General features: G+C 34.7%; 2 protein-coding genes across 3 annotated transcripts in view; one reads left to right on the top strand and one right to left on the bottom strand.

Moving 5' to 3' along the window:
* adam22 (ADAM metallopeptidase domain 22) overlaps positions 1 to 19749 on the bottom strand; it is an 81504-nt gene that overhangs the window by 27166 nt on the left and 34589 nt on the right. For both annotated transcript variants that reach the window (XM_051132249.1, XM_051132248.1), the window contains exons 7-14: positions 10526 to 10595; positions 9413 to 9483; positions 8395 to 8469; positions 8219 to 8290; positions 6192 to 6358; positions 6021 to 6105; positions 5850 to 5940; positions 5682 to 5733 (exon numbers count right to left, since the gene is read on the bottom strand). In XM_051132249.1, the coding sequence (XP_050988206.1) occupies positions 5682 to 5733; positions 5850 to 5940; positions 6021 to 6105; positions 6192 to 6358; positions 8219 to 8290; positions 8395 to 8469; positions 9413 to 9483; positions 10526 to 10595 (683 nt within the window). The remainder of the gene's footprint in view (positions 1 to 5681; positions 5734 to 5849; positions 5941 to 6020; positions 6106 to 6191; positions 6359 to 8218; positions 8291 to 8394; positions 8470 to 9412; positions 9484 to 10525; positions 10596 to 19749) is intronic.
* cldn12 (claudin 12) lies at positions 11165 to 15938 on the top strand. The gene is made up of 3 exons (XM_051132253.1): positions 11165 to 11320; positions 11879 to 12180; positions 13946 to 15938. Exons 2-3 carry the CDS (start codon positions 11904 to 11906, stop codon positions 14692 to 14694), a joined length of 1026 nt encoding a protein of 341 aa, XP_050988210.1. The 5' UTR covers positions 11165 to 11320; positions 11879 to 11903; the 3' UTR covers positions 14695 to 15938.

Consider the following 19749-nt stretch of genomic DNA (forward strand, 5'->3'; position numbering starts at 1 on the left):
ACAATGCCATTGAACCAAGCGAAACTGGCATATTTTGCTGATTATTGCTGGTGAAAATGGACAATTATTGTCATATTTTGGGCTGCACTAATTGGTTGGATGGGGAAAAACATTTAAAGTACTACAGACTGCCAAAAGCTATAACACATCAAGGTGAAGAGTCTAAAAAACTGTCTGTGGAACAATCAGTGTTTGTGATTGGCCAAACTGAACAAGGATTTCCAGGGAAAGAATCTTGACAACATTTGTGTTTGTTCTTATCATTTCCCGTCAGGTAGGTGAAATATTAGGCTAATATCTTAATTACTACTGCTTGTACATATCTTTACCACCTATTACCTTTAGTTTGTCAAAATATTACGCTCTTTCCTGCTTACTAAGTCCTCTATACAATTTAGCAGCTTCCACATGGTTTACAAACCATAAATTAGCAGAACAACATATTCAATAGTGCGTTAACCGTGCAATCCATGCTGTTGTTTACATCCGAGTATCGCAAATATGGTCATGCATCTGGGTAACTGACCAAATCGTGATGTCCAAACCCTCTATTGAAGACATTTATGGCCTAAAAAGAGATTTCCCAAACTGTTTTGTCATTTGAATGCATTTTGACACAAAATATTTACTTGAAGTACCACCTGAGATTTTACTTTATTATATCAGTAGTTTAAAAATATGCATGTTCACAGTTCTCTGATGTTGGTTAATAGTCACATGACGTTAAATTTTTAATTATTTTTCTATTTTGCTTATGTAAGCAAGTCAAGTTCTTTTTTTAGTGTTTTTAATGTTTACTTTAAAAGTATTTATGGTAACACTTTATTTCAGGAACCAAATCTCATTAACTAGTTGCTTATTAGCATGCATATTACTAGCAGACTGACTGTTTATTAGTACTTATAAAGCACATATGTGACCATGGACCACAAAACCAGTCACATGGGTATATTTGTAGCAATAGTCAACAATACATTGTATGGGTCAAAATTTTCTTTTATGCCAAAAATCATTAGGATATTAAGTAAACATCATGCTCCATGAAGATATTTTGTAAATTTCCTATCGTAAATATAACAAAACTTAACTTTTGATTATTAATTTGCATTGCTAAGAACTTTATTTGGACAACTTTAAAGGCAATTTTCTCAATATTTAGATTTTTTTTGCACCCTCAGATTCCAGATTTTCAAATAGCTGTACTTAGGTCAAATATTGTCCTATCCTAAAAAAAACACACATCAAAGGAAAGCTTATTTATTCAATTTCACAAAATTGACCCTGGTTTTGTGGTCCAGGGTCACATATAAACGCCTTATTCTTAATCATGCACTAAAATATGGTAATGGAAATATTATTTATTTATTTTATATCTTTTCATATGAACACCCTGCAGTTCACAAAGCCTAGTTTGGGAAACCCCTGGTATGAAACACCTAACCACTCTTTCTTTTTAGGTGAATCCTCTAATTCTGATGACACTTTAAAAGCTTTCATTTCCTCATTCTTCTATCTATACATCCACTACACCCTCCCTTCAGTGCAAATCATAGTTTATCCACTTGTAAACACAGAGGTGTGGCAGTGCTCAAATCATACGAGAACGCTGAGCACTCCTCAGCCTGTATCAGCCGGGTCGCTGCCCTCAATATCCTGCAGAGATCATTCCGAAGCAGTAAGCACTATTCCAATCTGTAACAATCTGCAACAATGCAGTTTCAGGAAGCCTTAACTGGAGGCTGAGAATCAATAAGTGCATATCTCACATTATGCCGGGTGTGAGCGGTTACTCTCCGTTTACCAAACGCTGAGTGTGTTCCTGGAATATCAGGGCACCTTGTCTTACCTGCTTGAGCATGGGTAATTAATTTTAAAGTGTTGCAGACATTTTCACAGGATTGTTAACAGCAGGAAGACACACTTAAAGGGGGAAAACAGAGAACACAAAACATCCTGCCACATTAACACTGTTAGTGGATCAGATCGGACATGCAGGCTGCACGGAAAAAAAACTTCTCAAAACATCCATCAATGGAGAGACAGATCGACATGAGCGTGTCTGTCTGAAAGGCCATTGATACTAGTGTTAATAACATGAGCCGTGAGAGTGTGCTGTAGCTTTCAGGAAATGATGGATACATTTATATCAAAAACAAACCAGAGGACTTTCTCATACTCAGAAGTTTGGACTTTTTGTCCCAATAGTCTCATATTCTCCTGATAGTGAGAAAGTGCTTAGCTCAGTGTGGTGATTACAACACTTTTTCTCTTATTTTTTGATCTTCTACGCATGGTATTTTAGTTTGGAGGTCCAAAGGAAGAGTTGTGTAAAAGCTGTTCATATATATACAGTATGTGTTTAGAAACATGACTTGTGAAGAGAAGAAGTCTTATTTGAGAAGCTAAGCAAACAGCAAGACAGAGGGTGAACACACACTGAGAGTGTTGGTGTGAATTTCAGCTAACGTCCTGTCAGTAAGCCATTATACATCAGATGACAGATGTCGGTCACTTTTGATTTGATTGTATTATAAAAGCAGACTTTTGTAATTAGAGTTAGACTGTGTGTGTGTCACACAGGCTTTATGACATTTGGCATTAGCATGAAATCATGATCGTTCTGTTCTTTTGAGTGTGAATGACTGCAGACAGTTTTAAACACTTTAAAGGGGTCATATCACAAAAAATGGAATATTCCTTGATCTTGTGGAATAGAAGAGTTACATACTGCAAGTTTTGGAACTCGAAACTGCCTCCAGATTCTAAATAGAATGTTTTTTTGAAACTATGCAACAAAAATAGCTAGTTACAAAATCTTCATAGTTATGACCACAACACAAGGATGTCAAATGGTGTTCAGCTATTTGGATTTTTTTTTTCTTCTTCTTCTTCTTCTTTTTTTTTTTTTTGCAGAAAGGTTTTCATTTTATTATGGGCGAGTTCAAACTATATTTTTATATTAAAAAAAAAAAACAACTAAAATTATGAGATTAAAGTCATAATATTTTGTGCATACAGTCAAAATATTTAGAGAATAATTTTGAAATTTTGGAAAAAAAAAACCAAAAACTAAACTTACGGGAATAAAGTCTTACATTTTTTTTAGAATTGCCTCATACAGGGGCGGAGTCTATTTTATTTTTGTAATATTTCAACTTTATTGCGAAATATTTAGACTTTATTTTCATAATATTTAGACTTTATTCTCGTAATTTCAACTTTATTCTCATAATATTTCGGTTTTATTCTTGTAGTATTTCGAGTTTATTATCGAAAAATTTTACTTTATTCTCATAATTTCGACTTTAATCTCGTAATCTTTGATTTTTTTCCCCCCCGTGGCACTAAAACGGCATCATAATATTGGACCTGACAGCAAATCCAAAAAAGCCTGTTTAATTCTAGAAGGTAGAAAATACTTAAAGACCTTAGACTGAAAGGCATAATACGACCCCTTTAAACTGAGAGGAGCCCACTAATCCTCTTTTAACGAAACATGTCCCACTATGAGCTATCAGCCGAATCAAAAACCAGTCTAAACGTGAGCACACAGGAAACTGCAGAATGTTTCAACACAATGCAGCTTCTGCCATATCGCTCTCTTAATAGAATAAATTTGAGGCCATAATGCTATTAGATGGAGTGAGGGGCTGAAGTGACTCAGCAGCTGACCGGTCGACAGGACACGAGCGAGTAGCATGACACAGCCAAGCGTCTGCTCACCTGCTGTCCCATTCGGGATCAAGGGGAAACGCAAAAGGTATTAAAACACACGGATAAAGACAAACCAACACACACAGACGCACACTATGACATGAACAAACACCTATTGCGTCACACGTATCTGATCACCTCACATCAGCATTTCTCAAAAGGCCACTGTATACATTTCTGACTTTGTAAGCATATCTACTAATTAGTTGCCGTTTGCTATTCTGTTAATACAGTTTTTCAGTTTGACACTCACAAATGCTGTTTATGAATATTAGATTGCTAAAAAAAGATCCAGTGCAAATTTGAACCATGAACATTAAAATGTCAAAATCCACATGTGAAATGTCAACAGTGGAGAGCCAAACATAGAAAATTGGACTACAATGACCAATAACACTTTCTCATGACATTTTGAGGATTTTTTCATGTTCTAATTTTACACAGGAGTTCATAGGTTAATCTTACAAAAGTGTCCTATTCCACCCCAATATCAAAAGATGAAATACATATTTATAAGTTCAATTGTGATTCTTATTACTGTAATAAGATAAAAATAAATTTAAGGCAGCATAAGTCTATACAACATACAATACTATGATTCATTACAAAGTAATAATACTAATAACAATAATATTTATATAAAAATAATTTCATAAATATTTTACGATTTTAAATATATAATTATATGTAAATATACACTACCAGTCAAAAGTTTTTATACAGTAAGATTTTTAATGTTTTTAAAGTCACTTCTGCTCACCAAGCTTGCATTTATTTGATCCAAAGTGCAGCAAAAACAATACAATTGTGAAATGTTTTTACTATTTAAAATAACTGTTTTCTATTTTAACATATTTTAAATTGTAATTTACTCCTGTGATTTCAAAGCTGAATTTTTAGCATCATTACTCCAGTCACATGATCTTTCAGAAATCATTATAATATTCTGATTTGCTGCTCAAAATACATTTTATTATTATTATTATTATTATTATTATTATGTTGAAAACAGCAGAGTATAATTTTTTTCAGATTTATTTGATGAATAGAAAGTTCAGAAGAACAGCATTTATCTGAAATACAAATATTTTGTAACATTACACATGTCTTTATCATCATTTTTGATCAATTTAAAGTATCCTTGCTAATAATAACCGTAATAACCGTAATAATAATAATACATGTTTCTTGAACAGCAAATCAGCATATTAGAATGATTTCTGAAGGATCACTGAAGACTGGAGTAATGATGCTGAAAATGTAGCTTTGATCACAGGAATAAATTACATTTTAAAATATATTCAAATAGAAAGCAGTTATTTGAAATAGTAAATATAGTCTTACTGTTCAAAAACTTTTGACCGGTAGTGTGTATATATATATATATATATATATATATATATATATATGTATATAAAAATACAGGATAACAATAAAGTTATTTTTTGGCACACTGCAGTAATAAGAATTGATTTTAGGGTGAAATGTGAATGTGAAATCTGCATATTGTGGAAGGTTTTGTGAGATTCACCCTCACAGATTGTAATGCTAATTTACCCACCCATCAACAGTCTGTAAGGCTCCCTTGAAAATGAAAACACAGTTATGAGTAAGCACTGAGACAGATGAATTGAGAAGCCAAATTATTTACTGCCACCTTGTGGACATTCATGTAAAAATAGTGTTTAAATCTGTCTCAAAGTTTCTCACTGGGTGCCATTTAACAACATCTGACGTGACAGAAAGTGTTATGGATCAGTGACGGGCACAAATTTCAAACACTGTTACTTTGACTACATTTAATTTAACATTATTTAAGCAACAAAACACAGAAACACAGACTCAGCACAAAGCATGACAGGCTGTTTTAGTAAGACTAATATGCATTTCCAATAGGGTCTCAAAACTTAAGCGAGTTATGTATGTGTGTTAGGAAATCTGGGAAATCTGCTTTATTAGAAACTTACCCAACATCATCCATTATGCAGCCAGACCATTTATCTTCACACTTGCACTCCCCTGTGAGGGAAAGATGGATTACAGTGACAAACTATGAGTCTGTATACTCCTGTGTTTACTGCCAAAGCACACACATGAAAAATAAAAAAGTGAGAATGGGAAGCGAGAACACTCACCGTTCAAAATACGTTTCTTATCAGAAAAGATGCCGATATTTTGTCCAAGAGACTGGGCGAGAGTTATAGCCATTTCTTCAGTCTTTCCATACTAACAGTGGAATCAAAGAAAAAAAACTGTTAGAAATTAGTTGATTAGCTAGTTGATTAATCATAACCACAACCACAAACCTCATTAACTCCGCCTCCTTTAGTGAGTGAGCAGACTCCGCCCATGTATGAGGCTCCTCCCCAATTGCTATGGAAACGGTTGCCCCTGGATTAGAAATGATGATTAGAAATGCTGTTTCACTCTATCAAAAACCTGATGTTTGCAACATGCATGTTTTCTTGATAACTCACGAGAAAAGGTGAACGGAGTCACACTTTTCTTTAATAAAGTCTCTTCTGTACTTCATAAACTCTCGTAATGTCACCATGGGATCGTCGTTGATGTTAAACCTGTTGTCTGCAGCCCACGTCTCCATCGCAACCAAGACAATTCTAGTGTTGAGTTGTTCTTTGAAGTACTGCAGATATAAACAAAAATGATGTTATTAACAACAGGTGAATGAAGAATTGCATCTCTTCCATATAAATCTGAATCCACAGGACACACAATGTTTTTTGTTGTTCGTTCCAGACCTCAATTTGACATATTGAACAACAGGCTGAAGCAGATAAATGCCAATGGTCTCTCAGAGAGAGAGAGAGAAATGGAGGGATGTTTATGTGACTGTCAAGGGCAGACAGACTGACAAACAAGCAGATAAAGCAGCTCATGACGTGACTTGTCAGACTGCACAAGATCTATTTGTCTTGGGAAACTGATGCGGATCAGCCTTCTGGAGTTATAATACAATCTGTTTAATGGCTTTACAGCCTAAGAAATGCTATATCACTCAAATTAATAAAAGAAATATAGCTGCAAGCAGCGATTACTGGGGTTCAAGCGCTTTACAGCATTTAAACATAAAAAAAAATTACATATTATTTTCTGAGCATGTAACCACCTAAATCAATGATTTAAAAAAACATTTTTGGCAAATACAGGTAAAAAATATGATGTTTTAACGTTTATGACTGTTATAGTGCCAGCTGTGGTTCAATCTCCTTAAAATTTTGCATGCTTATTTAGAATCACCTGTCGCATGTGCTCAGGTTTCTTGAAGTTTTTGTTAGGCCTTATAGGCTTTTGGGTATATTTGGACAGGCTCTTTTCTAAACTACCCTGTTATAGCTTCCCAAAGTCTGCAAAGGTAGGTCACAGAACTACACTTTAAAAGATAAAAAACAGAATTTGTTGAATTTAATTAAAATAATAATTACCGTGCTGCCTTAAAATTTTAAGTTCAGTCAACTAAAATAAGTTTATTCAACTTGAAATGTTAAGTTGTACTAAGCAACAACTTAGATATTTGTGTTTGCTAAACTTAACAGATGGGTAAGTAACCAAGCTGCCTTAAAATTTTTAAGCTGATTCAACTCAAATATCTAAGTTGTCACTTAGTATAATTTAAAATTTCAAATAAACTTTTTTTTGAGTTAACTGAACTTTATTTAATTTTAAGGCAGCCAGGTTACAAATTATTTTAAGTTGACTCAACAAATTGTTTTTTACAGTGAAAGCTTCGTTCCAATTGACCTCCGTTAACCTTGTCTAATAGGTGCTCAAAGTCAATCTGCCTATGGCGGTCATGTTTTTTAGATATGCAAATGTCCTTACAGCCACTTGTGGCACTTAGGACCCAGACGATGCGTACCAATTTTCACGTCAATAACACAAACAGTTGCGTAGTTATGGCTGTTTTTATGTTTTTTTCCTCTTATTAAGTGGCCAAGCTCTGCGACTTTTTTCATGTGACCTCAGATTTAGCTCTTACATATATGTTGTGAGCTTGCCGATGTTATCTCATTCAAAAGTTGTAGCTGTTTTAGTGCAGGCAGCGGTCCCTTTAGAATGTTCTGGCATCCCTTTCTGAGTCGAAAGTTCAATTTTTTTTTAATAACTATTGATATTCACTCTCCAGAGAATCTCGCTGCGCTGGTTTGCTTCCAATCAGATGAAAAGGACTAGGACTTGTTCGTAAAATCAGGCCAAGGATTCCAACAACATAAGACACTTGAGCCTGCGACGAACAGGTTTGGAGTTATGAGAGATTTCGTACTTTTAATCACTGTAGAGTCCCCATCAGGCCGATTGGGGTGAGCCTTGGTCACGTTGTAGATGGTGTGAGTACTACAATCCCTCCAAGTTTTGGTCTGCCCAATCAGCTTTAAGTGGAGATTGCTGATCCTTGGCCATTCTAACAATTACAATATAGGGTTTCAGCACTATGTGCTTGAACCCCTAAAAATATTAAATGTACTGTATATTACTAGCAACTTACCAGATCAGCCATATTCACAACAGATTTGGCATAGTTATTTGTCTGTCCAACGGAAAGGCGATGTTTCTTGTACTAGGAAAAAATTATGTAAATACATTAATGAATGCATTACAGACATAAGAAAAAAAAACAATGATAAACTGGTTAATAATATGTTGGACTGTCACGCATCTTACCATCAAATGATCATTTATGACCATCAGCTCTATGTATTTGGTCTCATCTGCAACACTCCGTGGGTTGCGCAATATCTGTGTGAGAAATTTGACAGTGAGTGATTTTCCTGTAGTTACTTAATGATTCTGAATCAAATTTTAATTAAGGAATCTTGTTACTTTATGATTCCACAAACAATCTATTTTAGTTTTTAAGAAGAAATTAACAACACACAAAATGTGGAAAGCAATTCTTAATGCATTCAATACTCTCACCAGCCTGTTAGATGATTTAAGATATAAGTGGAACAGTAATAAATCAAAAATGGCCTTTAATCACAAAAAGCAATATATCATTTTGCGTTGTTATGTGGCACTGATGCAAATACTGCGTATTTTATTTATATTTTGTTAAAGACTTCCATCAACATCAGTAGAAATCATGTTCTAGAAACGACAGAATCAAACTATTACTGTATTATTTAATATTACATGCTGTTATATAATTTATATTGAAAAAAAAACAGCATATGCTGGTTATGTTATGTAGCATGGTAGCTGGTTATAAGCTGATCATGAGCTGGTTCTGAGCAGGAGCTAGATGCTTAGGACCAGCACATGTCCAGCTTATAACCAGCTCAGGACCAACTATGGACCAGTTTAAACCAGCTCTAACCAGCTGCCATGCTACAAAACACACCTATTTTAAAGGCGAACACATTCTGAACTAGAACTATTCTTGATTCCCAATCCTAGTGATAAACTTGTATCATATCATCACCCCGCAGCATGTGAAACATGCTTACTGCTGAGAAACTGCTGATCTATACATTAGTGCCATAAATAGTCCATACAGCTCTGCTGTAAATGTTTCATGAGAGTAGGAGAGAAGGGGAGGAAAAGAAAGAGACAGAGGAAACAGAAAGATTGCAGCACTTTCAACAGCACTAAAATCACATCAGATAGTCAAAGCTTAACAAATACACACACCCACAAACACAAACCATGAGCCATAAGTGTTGTAAGACTGTATACAAACTTGTCTCTTTTTCCTTCTGAGGGCAGCACTGGGCAGTGGAGGGTTCTGGAACGGTGACTCTGCCAGATGAACTTAAACAAATATTAACTATCAGTATGGACAGTTAAGCTCTAAGTGCATGCATACAAAACTAATTCATTCTGCTTTAATAATTATCTCATGTGAGCCCTTATTTATAGTACTCATGCTACATACACTACCAGTCAAATGTTTTTGAATAGTAAGATTTTTAATGTTTTTTAACGTAGTCTCTTCTCCTCACCAAGCCTGCATTTATTTGATCCAAAGTACAGCAAAATCAATAAAATTTCGAAATATTTTTACTATTTAAAATAACTGTTTTCTATTTGAATATATTTTAAAACATAATATATTCCTGTGATCAAATCTAAATTTTCAGCATCATTACTCCAGTCCTCAGTATCACAAGATCCTTTAGAAATCATTCTAATATGCTGATTTGCTGTTAAAAAAATGTATTATCATTATTATAAATATTTAACAGTTAAGTACTTTTTTTTAGGATTCTTTGAAGAATAGAATAGATCCAAAGATCAGCATTTATCTGAAATAAAAAGCTTTTGTAACATTATATTCAAAAAGCTTGGAGTCAGTATTTTATTTTTATTTTTAGGAAAGAAATTATAGAAATTAATACTTTTATTTAGCAAGGATGCTTTAAATTGATCAAAAGTGATGATAAAGACATTTGTAATGTTACAATCAATGTTGTTGTTCTAAACTTTCTATTTATCAAAAAAACCTGAAAAAATTCTTCTCAGATGTTTTCAACATAATAATAATGTTTTTTTGTTTGTTTGTTTGTTTTTTGAAGCAGCAAATCAGAATATTAGAATGATTTCTGACAGATCATGTGACTGGAGTAATGATGCTAAAAATTCAGCTTTAAAATCGCAAGAATAAATATATTCGCAAAACAGTTATTTTAATGGATTGTTAAAATGGATTGTTTTTGCTGTACTTTGAATCAAATAAATGCAGGCTTTGTGAGCAGAAGAAACGTCTTTAAAAAAACATTAAAAACTGTTCAAAAACTTTTGACTGGAAGTGTACACAATCCTTTGATCCCAAACATGAGAAAATGTCTCATACCTGCGGAAATGAAGTCCTCTGGGGGGTCCAAACCAGGAGACTGATAAATCATGTGCACATGAACCTCCTCCTACAGGGAAAGAATGTGAGGAAATGATGTGATTCATATGTGTCAAATACTCCTACATAACACTTAGTGAGCCTGATGAGAAACGCTGTTCATTTTGTATAAGAGACAGATACCACATATAATAAACCAAGTCACATTTTTATTGAGACAATTTGTGCCTAAAAATCCTAAATGAACTAATTACAATATTTGTAGGCCTATACAACTGTTTAATATTTCACAGTTTGTTACAGTATGTTAGTTTTGTTGTTTGAATTAATTTTACCCAAAAGATTTAGATTGTTTATACAGAATCTGACTTTAAAAAATATGACTACCCTATTCACAACTAGCTTACTGTGAAGAAACAGTTAAGACATTTATGAGCAACAGTGGAAAATGAACGTTTTGACTATAATTTGCTGGAGGCTCTCAAATACTTGCTTTAGTTGAGACGAAGCTCCACACAGACTGTGTCTTTGCAACTACCAACAGAGTTGTAATTTTAAAGGTCACTCTATGGTTCGCACTGTTAATTGTAATAATTATCCTGGCTGTGTTTATTTATTTTACATTAAGTGAGCGCGCACGTGACGTCACACCGCCCCCGCCTCAGTGAATTTGTGCGCGCTCCCGAAGAGTTCGTAAATACAACACTACACGACGAAACCGGACAGATCACCGATTCTGTGAGAAAATGACGGTTGTATCACTACAAGAATCGTTTAAAGCTCACTATTAATCAGGTAGGTGTGCGATATATTGATCCTGACAGCGTCACTCGAATGAAACTAAAGCGCAACAGGTTGTATTGTAATGTTAGCCGTTAGCTTGAGATTAGCTTGTTAGCGCTCGCATATACTTTTGAATGAATCATAACTAAACCACACCTGGAATTAAAACAAAGCGTAATGAGCTTACGAGCTCGTGAAAACACAACAAATGTAACTTTAAGTCGCTTCTGATAGAGACAGCAAGAAACTCCTGACAGAGATGCGATTGTCTGACAGCTATTGTAAACACAGCGATATAAACAGTACACATGCCTATTGTATATATACACAGACATTTATTGTGGCCTACATACACTGTACACTTAGATAAATACACTAACGCTTGATACACACAGGGCACGTATTTAAGCAATGCAGTCATCACTAAACGGGATTTTGACTTTTTTACTATTTAAAAAACTGTTTTCTATTTGAAAATTTTGCAAATGACTCAAAACATGTAACTTTTTTTCCCTCTACATTCTTTAACTTGACTAAAAATGTACTTCTGTGTCCCTTTTCCCCCAAAAGATAACAGTTTCTCCTGCCTCCAGCCATGTCTTGCCGTGACATTCACGCCACCAATGCCTTCGCCTTCGTCATCGCCATACTCTCGGTGGGCGGTCTGATGGTCGCCACGCTCATTCCCCAGTGGAGAACCACCCGCCTGTTCACCTTCAACCGCAATGCCAAAAATGTGACCGTGTACGACGGCCTGTGGACCAAGTGTGTGCTCCGAGATGGTTCTTCGGGTTGCTATTACTTTGATGCAGACTGGTACGCAAAAGTAGACCAGCTGGACCTCAGACTGCTGCAGTTCTGTTTACCTGCTGGTAGGTGCTCATGATGGGTTCAGTGGGTTCAAGGAAGTTCGTATGTAGTGTCCTATATGGGCCATTCTACAGAATTCAAATCTTAGATTCTAGTATTGAAACCTTAAATGTTTACTAAGATCCTTTTATTATCTATTCAAACCCACAATAATGTTTAAAATATCAGTAAGCTTAATATATATAAAATCATCATTTAGAAAGTACTTACAATTGAGAGATGGCTGTCCCAAACCCTAACCCCTACATTTCAACTTAGGAAAATGATATTGAAATAATTTTTGCATTTTATTCCATTATTTTTTTTTTATCTTTTTGATTTTTTTTTAAGTGAAGTTAAAAATATTTATTTTATATTTTCTTTGTAAATTATGAAACTTTATGTAAAGAAAAAAAAAAAGTGTGTCATTTTTATGTCACTACTGAAACAGTGTATATTTTAGTCCATTGGCTGAAACTGATTTTTAACTACACCCTTACATCTATGAAATGTTTGTGTCACTCTCTCTCATAGCTACATGGTGAGTAGATAGGCCATATAATTTTGAGGCAAATGTGAAATGTGTTCAAAAGTATGAAAAATCTGTGTATAACTTTAAAGAATGTCACTACCGAACACCATTTTTATATAATTAAACACGTTTTTGGGTGTTATAAAAACTAAAAGTTATGGAATATGTGTACAGCTGTTCAGAACTGTGCTAGCTAACCATGTGCTGATGGTAGGTTCAAAAGTATCTAAAATTGTCACTGCCGTAACAGTCACAACCAAAACATTTGGTGAAGTTTCAGTAGTGACGTCTTTGGGTTTTTTTTGGGTGTTATGTCATAAAATTGTCACTACCGTAACAGTCACGACCAAAACATGTCATCATTGTTTCGTTAGTGACAAAAGGGAACATGTAATCCTTTATTTAGGAGAAATAAACAAAATGTTTAGTATTTTAGTATGTTTTAGTAGTATGCAAGTTACAATTTAGTAATGTGATGATGTGGTTGCTACCAAAACGTTACTGTCACTACTGAAACATGGGGTGTTATGCCAAAAAACAAGCATACTGAATTATCAACAAGATGTTATGATAGTTTTTGGTTCAGTGTATATTCAAACTAATGAATCCTTAACTTTGAAATCAGTATGATCAATTTTTTGCCTTTTACAAAGAAAAATTGGATTCAAAATACAAATCTCATAAATCACACTTGAAATATCGTTAAAGTTGTAACTGTTATTGATTTACCTTTGAAAATATTTTTATAAAATAGAAGCAAATATATTTACAATGTAGATGTAAGCAAAATCCTAATAGGTCAATGTAACCCTTCTTATTAAATTATATATTACTGTGTTTTAGTAGTGACAAATTTGAGGAGAGGACTAATATTCCAAAACTTCCTTAAAAAACAATATGAGAATTAACTGCAGAATTACTAGAAATGTGTACTTTAGATATTATACAATTTACATACATACAAAATTTGTGGAAAAAGATTTTTTTTTCAAGATGTTTCCATTGCAGCAGTTCTGTAGAATGGCCCATATAGTGAGACAGCAGTTGCTAGAAACACCACAAGCTGTGCCGCTCATTTACACATCTACTTCATATTAAATAGCAGTCTTTTTGCGGTTTATATTCACTGACACTATTCACTGATAGCCCATATCGGAGTTTGATTAACTGTACAACTCTGCTTTTGATTTATTCATCCAATTTGTGCCAAATTCCAGGACATTTATTCTGTTGACATCAGCCTCTTCTCTCCACAGGTCTGCTGTTTTCCAGCTTGGCTCTTCTTCTCTGTCTATGTGGCATGTGTAAAACGGCTTGCTGCTCCAAAACTCCTGACGACATCAAGAACTCCCGCTGCTTGGTCAACAGCTCAGGCTGCCATCTAGTCGCTGGGATGCTTTTATTTCTAGGCGGAGCCATCGCCATGCCGCCCTCCGTCTGGTTCCTGTTCCACACGCGTGCCCTTAACGAGCGCTACGATAATCTGTTTGCCGTTGACTTTGCGGTGTATGTGGCCATCGGCAGTGCTGGCGGTCTGATCCTAGCCGCTCTTCTGATGTTTATGTGGTATTGCATGTGTAAAAAACTGCCTTCACCCTTCTGGCTACCTCTACATGAAGAGCCCCCAATGACCCACAGCCTTTCCGCACAGCCCCTCATGACCAACGGCTTGCCTTCTCCTGTGACATACATACCCCAGAGCTTCCCTCCGGCTGTTTTGGACGCCCCCGCTTTTGTCCCGGCACAGGGTTACCCTCAACCTGTACCCACACAGCCAATGCCGCCCCACGTCTACATGCCACACATGTCCATCCCTGATGGTTACGGCTCCGAAGTTGGAGCCTCACAAGCATATAGCTATGCTCCATCTCAAAGCTACGCGCCTTCTCAGGGATACGCCCCATCTCAAAGCTATGCCCCCTCACAGAGGTATGCCGGGCACCGCTATTCCACACGCTCCCGTATGTCTGGCATTGAGATTGACATTCCTGTCCTTACTGACTGACAGAGTTGGTTGTTTCAAATCAAACAGGTCAAACTGATTTTGATTTCTATAAATCAGAAATGATAAATTATTGTGGTAGTGAATTTGAAGTGAGCAAAACGCCTTAACTGATGTAGCAGGTACCTCTTAGTTATAGCACTGTAAATGACCAAAGTACAAATGGTCTGAAAAACAACACTAGTGGATTTAGAAAGTTGGGTACCTCTCTCTCAGTAATCTTAATTCAAAAACACAAGCAGAACATATTTCTGTGTAAACTGGTAATAATTTCACAAAGTATGTGGCATTTAATCCAGTGTGACTGGTTTACGTATTATGTGTGCAGAAATTGATTCTGCTCATTTTCGTGACCCTAATGTCTTTATTCTGCTTTTAAACCTTGATAATAACACTGAACCTAATGTTGATGTTAAGCACTGTTTTAACCTGTTAGTGAAGATGCCTGCTAATATTCTAAATGTGATTAGTAAATGCTAGAAAGAGACACAACCTACGACCTGTTTTATCACTGCTTAAACTTGTATTACTGTCAATGCCATGAAGTTTCATATTTGCCTTTTACTTTGTCATATTGTTGTGATACCTGAAGACTGTCTTTGTTTTGTTTTTTAACTTTCTGATGTTACATAATGACGTGAAGAATTAATTTTTACCTTATGTTTATTATTATTTTTAATTTTTGTCAGTTTAAAAACTGTTACGATGCTACATGAACACTTACGTAACAGAATGTGTTTTTTATACAATGAAGGGTTTGCAGGTTTTAGAAAAATAACCCTGTAAAATGACTGTTGTTACTTGTCTCCACCTGATGCCTTTGAGCAGTTTAACTACTTTTATCAAGACTGTACTTCCACTTTTTGATTTATGCTTTGTAATGAACCTTACATAAGCAACAAACCATTAATGAAACACTGCACTGTATTCCACTCACTTCCTTTAATGCAAATGATTTAAATGCATTGCAGTGTAACTCTGAGCATATGAATATTACATGCTCTAGTAGTATGTTTGTTTACTGTTACATAGTGACTTAATCCATTGCTAAAATGAGAGAAAACACTAATGTCTTAAAATAAAATCGTTCATATTACATTGCCTATGACATATTGCACAGACCAATTTCATCTTTCCTATTTCTACAAAGTTTTATTGCAAAATGTTATTTTTATTAACATTATCAGTGTATAGACTACTAATGTCTTAAGTGCTGTTTTAATTAAAGTGCAGTTTATTGAATGAAATGATTTGTGATTTTTTTTTTGAGAATGATTGCTGTTTTTTAGGATAAGCATACCTGTACAGTTATTTCTTGGGCTTAAATGTTGTATCAAACTATAATGGAAAACATTTATCTAATAATTATACTGCAAGCAAAGCAAGATAAATGTTGATTATAAATATAACTCACTTAAAGTCTCAAAAACTGTATTTTAAAAATGTCCAATATAATTAAACATTTTCAGTATCTAACCCAGGAACACAAAACAAGTAAAATAAGGGCCAATTTTTCAAATTTGAGATTTGTACACTATCTAAAACCATCTGAATAAATAAGCTTTCCACTGATGTATGGTTTGTTAGGATAGGACAATATTTGGCTGAGATACAACTATTTGAAAATCTGTAATCTGAAGATGCAAAAAACTCAAAATATTGAGAAAATCGCCTTTAAAGTTGTCCAAATTAAGATCTTAGCAATGCATTTTACTAATTAAGTTTTAAAATTAAGTTTTGAAATATATTTATGGTAGGAAATTTACAAAATATCTTCATGGAGCATGATCTTTACTTAATATCCTAATGATTTTTGGCATAAAAGAAAAATGGCTAATTTTGACCCATATTGTTGGCTACTGCTACAAATATACCCGTGCTACCTTACACCGGTTTTGTGGTCCAGGGTCACATATTTATTAATAAACTATTAGGTCCTACGTCACAGGGGGAGTGAAATCTGAGCAGCTCGTTTTTTCACATGCTTTCAGAAAAACAATTTACAAATAATTTACTCACCCCTCATTCAAGATGTTCATGTCTTTATGTCTTCAGTCGTGAAGAAATTATGATTTTTGAGGAAAGCATTTCAGGATTTTTCTCCATATATATTTTCCTATATAATATTGATTTTTCTTCATTGGTGCCCTGATTTTGAACTTCCAAAATGTAGTTTAAATGCAGCTTCAAAGGGCTCTAAACGTTCCCAGCCGAGGAAGAAGTGTCTTATCTAGCGAAACAATCTGCTATTTTTTTCGGAAAATAAAACATTTAATACTTTTTAAGCACAAAAGGTCGTGTAGCACTGGCTCTGGGATGTGTGTAAACAACACTACGTACTATTGAATCATGTCGAAAGGTCACATGGAACGTAGGTGGAACTACAGACCCAGTGTTTACAAAGCGAACACGCAAAGACTAAGGAAGTGCCAATAAGTCAAACGCTGTTTACAAACAAAAAGGTACAACGATGTCGGAAGATTCTGAAGTTGTAGGAGAAAATAAGATGGAGTTTTTCGCCATACTCTACCTTTCTGAGCCGGAGTACACAGACGATGAACTTAGAAGTGATTCGTAGTGTCGTGGACGCGCATCCCAGAGCCTGTGCTGCATAAGCTTTTGTGCTTAAAAAGTATCCAAATTAACATTTTTGAAAAAAAAAATAGATTGTTTTGCTAGATAAGACCCTTCTTCCTCGGCTGCGATCGTTTAGAGCCTTTGAAGCGGCATTTAAACTATATTTTGGAAGTTCAAAATCGGGGCACCAATGAAGTCCATTATATGAAGAAAAATCCTGAAATGTTTTCCTCAAAAAACATTATTTCTTTAAGCCTGAAGATAGAAAGACATGAACATCTTGGATGACAAGGGGGTGAGCACATTATTTGTAAACTGTTGTTTAGGAAGTGGACTTCTCCTTTAAGCGCTTTTCATATGATACAGAGTGGCTGCCTTTTTATTTAGAATGACAGCTCACCAGGTTTGGAACAGAGCCAGTCAGTCTCAAGATGTTAAACAAAAGCTGGACTGAAATATCCAACAGCTCCAATATTCGACAATTACATCACTGCGTTTGGCAGACACTTCTATGCACAATGAATTTCAGGTGCGTATTATGAGACATGCGTTCCCTGGGAAATGACCTTGCTGTTGCTAGCACCATGCTCTACCAGTAACACTACACATCCTGCTCACTCCTGCACGCTTGCACTCGCTGCCGGGGGGAATATCAGTGCGCTAGATAAGAAAGACGAGGGAGACACAGACCTCGTTTCTGTGGAGGCTGTTCCAGTCCACCCCCCTCTCCCATATACTCACGTATGAGAGGCGGCACTTTGTGAAGGATTAGCTGTATAACGCAGATGGCCTCTCAGATGTATTGGCTTAAAATAAGATGGGGTTTTCTGTATTGGAGCAGGAGGAGGGTGTGTGTGTGTTCTCTTGGGGGCAAGATCATGAATAGAAAGCAGGTTGGGGGATGGCACACTTTCATTTTTTTGGAAAGTGTGTTAAGGATGTCGAGGGGGTGGGGTGCCTGCCATCCTGTTCCGGTAATGATCACCCACCCCCAACACTATCACTGTCTGTCCACTGAACGAAAAAAGAAGTAAGAGATGTCCCTGCAAACTCATTGACGTACAATCAGATGAGAGCCCTCCCTCCAAAAACAGCCTGTTTTTCAAGCAGAAAATGTTGACTGAAGCACAAAATGGTTGTTTCCTCAACAAAAAGTGATGTATTTAAAATACATTTATTTCATACTAAGTATAGTTCAAATCTATTAACATACCTACTGATATACCACCCAAATTTACTGATATAAAAATTGTAATTAAACTATTTAGAGTACTACTTGTGCACAATGCACATTTCTTAATATTAAGCCTAAAATGTGTTTTAATATCACTGTTAATGAGTGATATTAAATAATCTTTAAATGCAAGATATTTAAAGTGTACCTGAAGTATACTTGCTGAAATATACTTGATCAAATATACTTTAGTACATCTTTAGTTTGACGTCAGCACTACTTTTGCACAATTAAAGTGCATTAAGTACAAAATTAGTTCCTCCAATTTATCAGACTTTAAGTATATCAGTTTAGTATACTAAAAAAGTACAATTGCAGGGTATTTTAATTAAGTACCTTAATATGTAAATGTATTTGTAGAATATTTAGCATGAAATAAATGTATTTTAAATACATTTTAGTATATTAATTTTTACTAGGGTAGGACTTGCAATCGATTCATATGTGCATGCATATATCAATATTTGATATTTATTTTATAATTACAAATTAAAATTGTGTTTGGTATGTGGAACAACTTTTAATGTTTTATTATTAATAATAAATATATGCATATAAACATAATAATATATATGCTACCGTTCGAAAGTTACAATTTTTATTAAATACGTTTTATTTTATTTTATTAAAATAAATATATTTTTTAAAAAAGTCTCTAATGCTATTTACCAAAGGCTGCATTTATTTGATGAAAAATATAGTAAAACAGGAATACTGTAAAATATTTTGACAATTAAAAAATAACTATTTTTTTCTATTTGAATATATTTTAACATAGAATTTATTCCTGTGAAAGCAAACCAGCATAAATAAATGCATTATTATTTATAAACACAGATTTATTATTATTAAATATATCATTTATCAAATAAATTATTGTTAACTTTTCACTGTGCAAGATTTTAGAAAAGCTGTATTAGCATGCAATAGTAGCTGAGGGCTAAAATAATTTTCAGCTAGGGGTGTGCCATAATAACAAAAAAAGTATATCTCAATATTTTCTCAAATTTTGTCAATAACGATAATTAGACAATGTCTTGATGACTACGTTATTGTGGTGGTATTTTATTCAATAGTTATATTTGAAATTATTTTGGGGAAAAAGAAAAAACATTTTAAATATAAACGCATATCACTGCATGAGTGAGTCACTGAGTCATTCATTCAACCAATTCGTTCAAACGGCTGCCTGATGCTCAGAGATGCAAAACAGTTCTGCTGTGGCTTTGTTTGAAACTATTTTTAAA

Source organism: Labeo rohita, chromosome 16, assembly GCF_022985175.1.
Source record: "Labeo rohita strain BAU-BD-2019 chromosome 16, IGBB_LRoh.1.0, whole genome shotgun sequence".
NCBI lineage: Eukaryota > Metazoa > Chordata > Actinopteri > Cypriniformes > Cyprinidae > Labeo > Labeo rohita.

Bases quoted from the DNA above. Each gene is read 5' to 3' on its own strand.
- cldn12 (XM_051132253.1), top strand. From the start codon at position 11,904: ATGTCTTGCCGTGACATTCACGCCACCAATGCCTTCGCCTTCGTCATC. The intron at 12,181-13,945 runs GTAGGTGCTCAT...TTCTCTCCACAG, and splicing joins GCAGTTCTGTTTACCTGCTG to GTCTGCTGTTTTCCAGCTTG.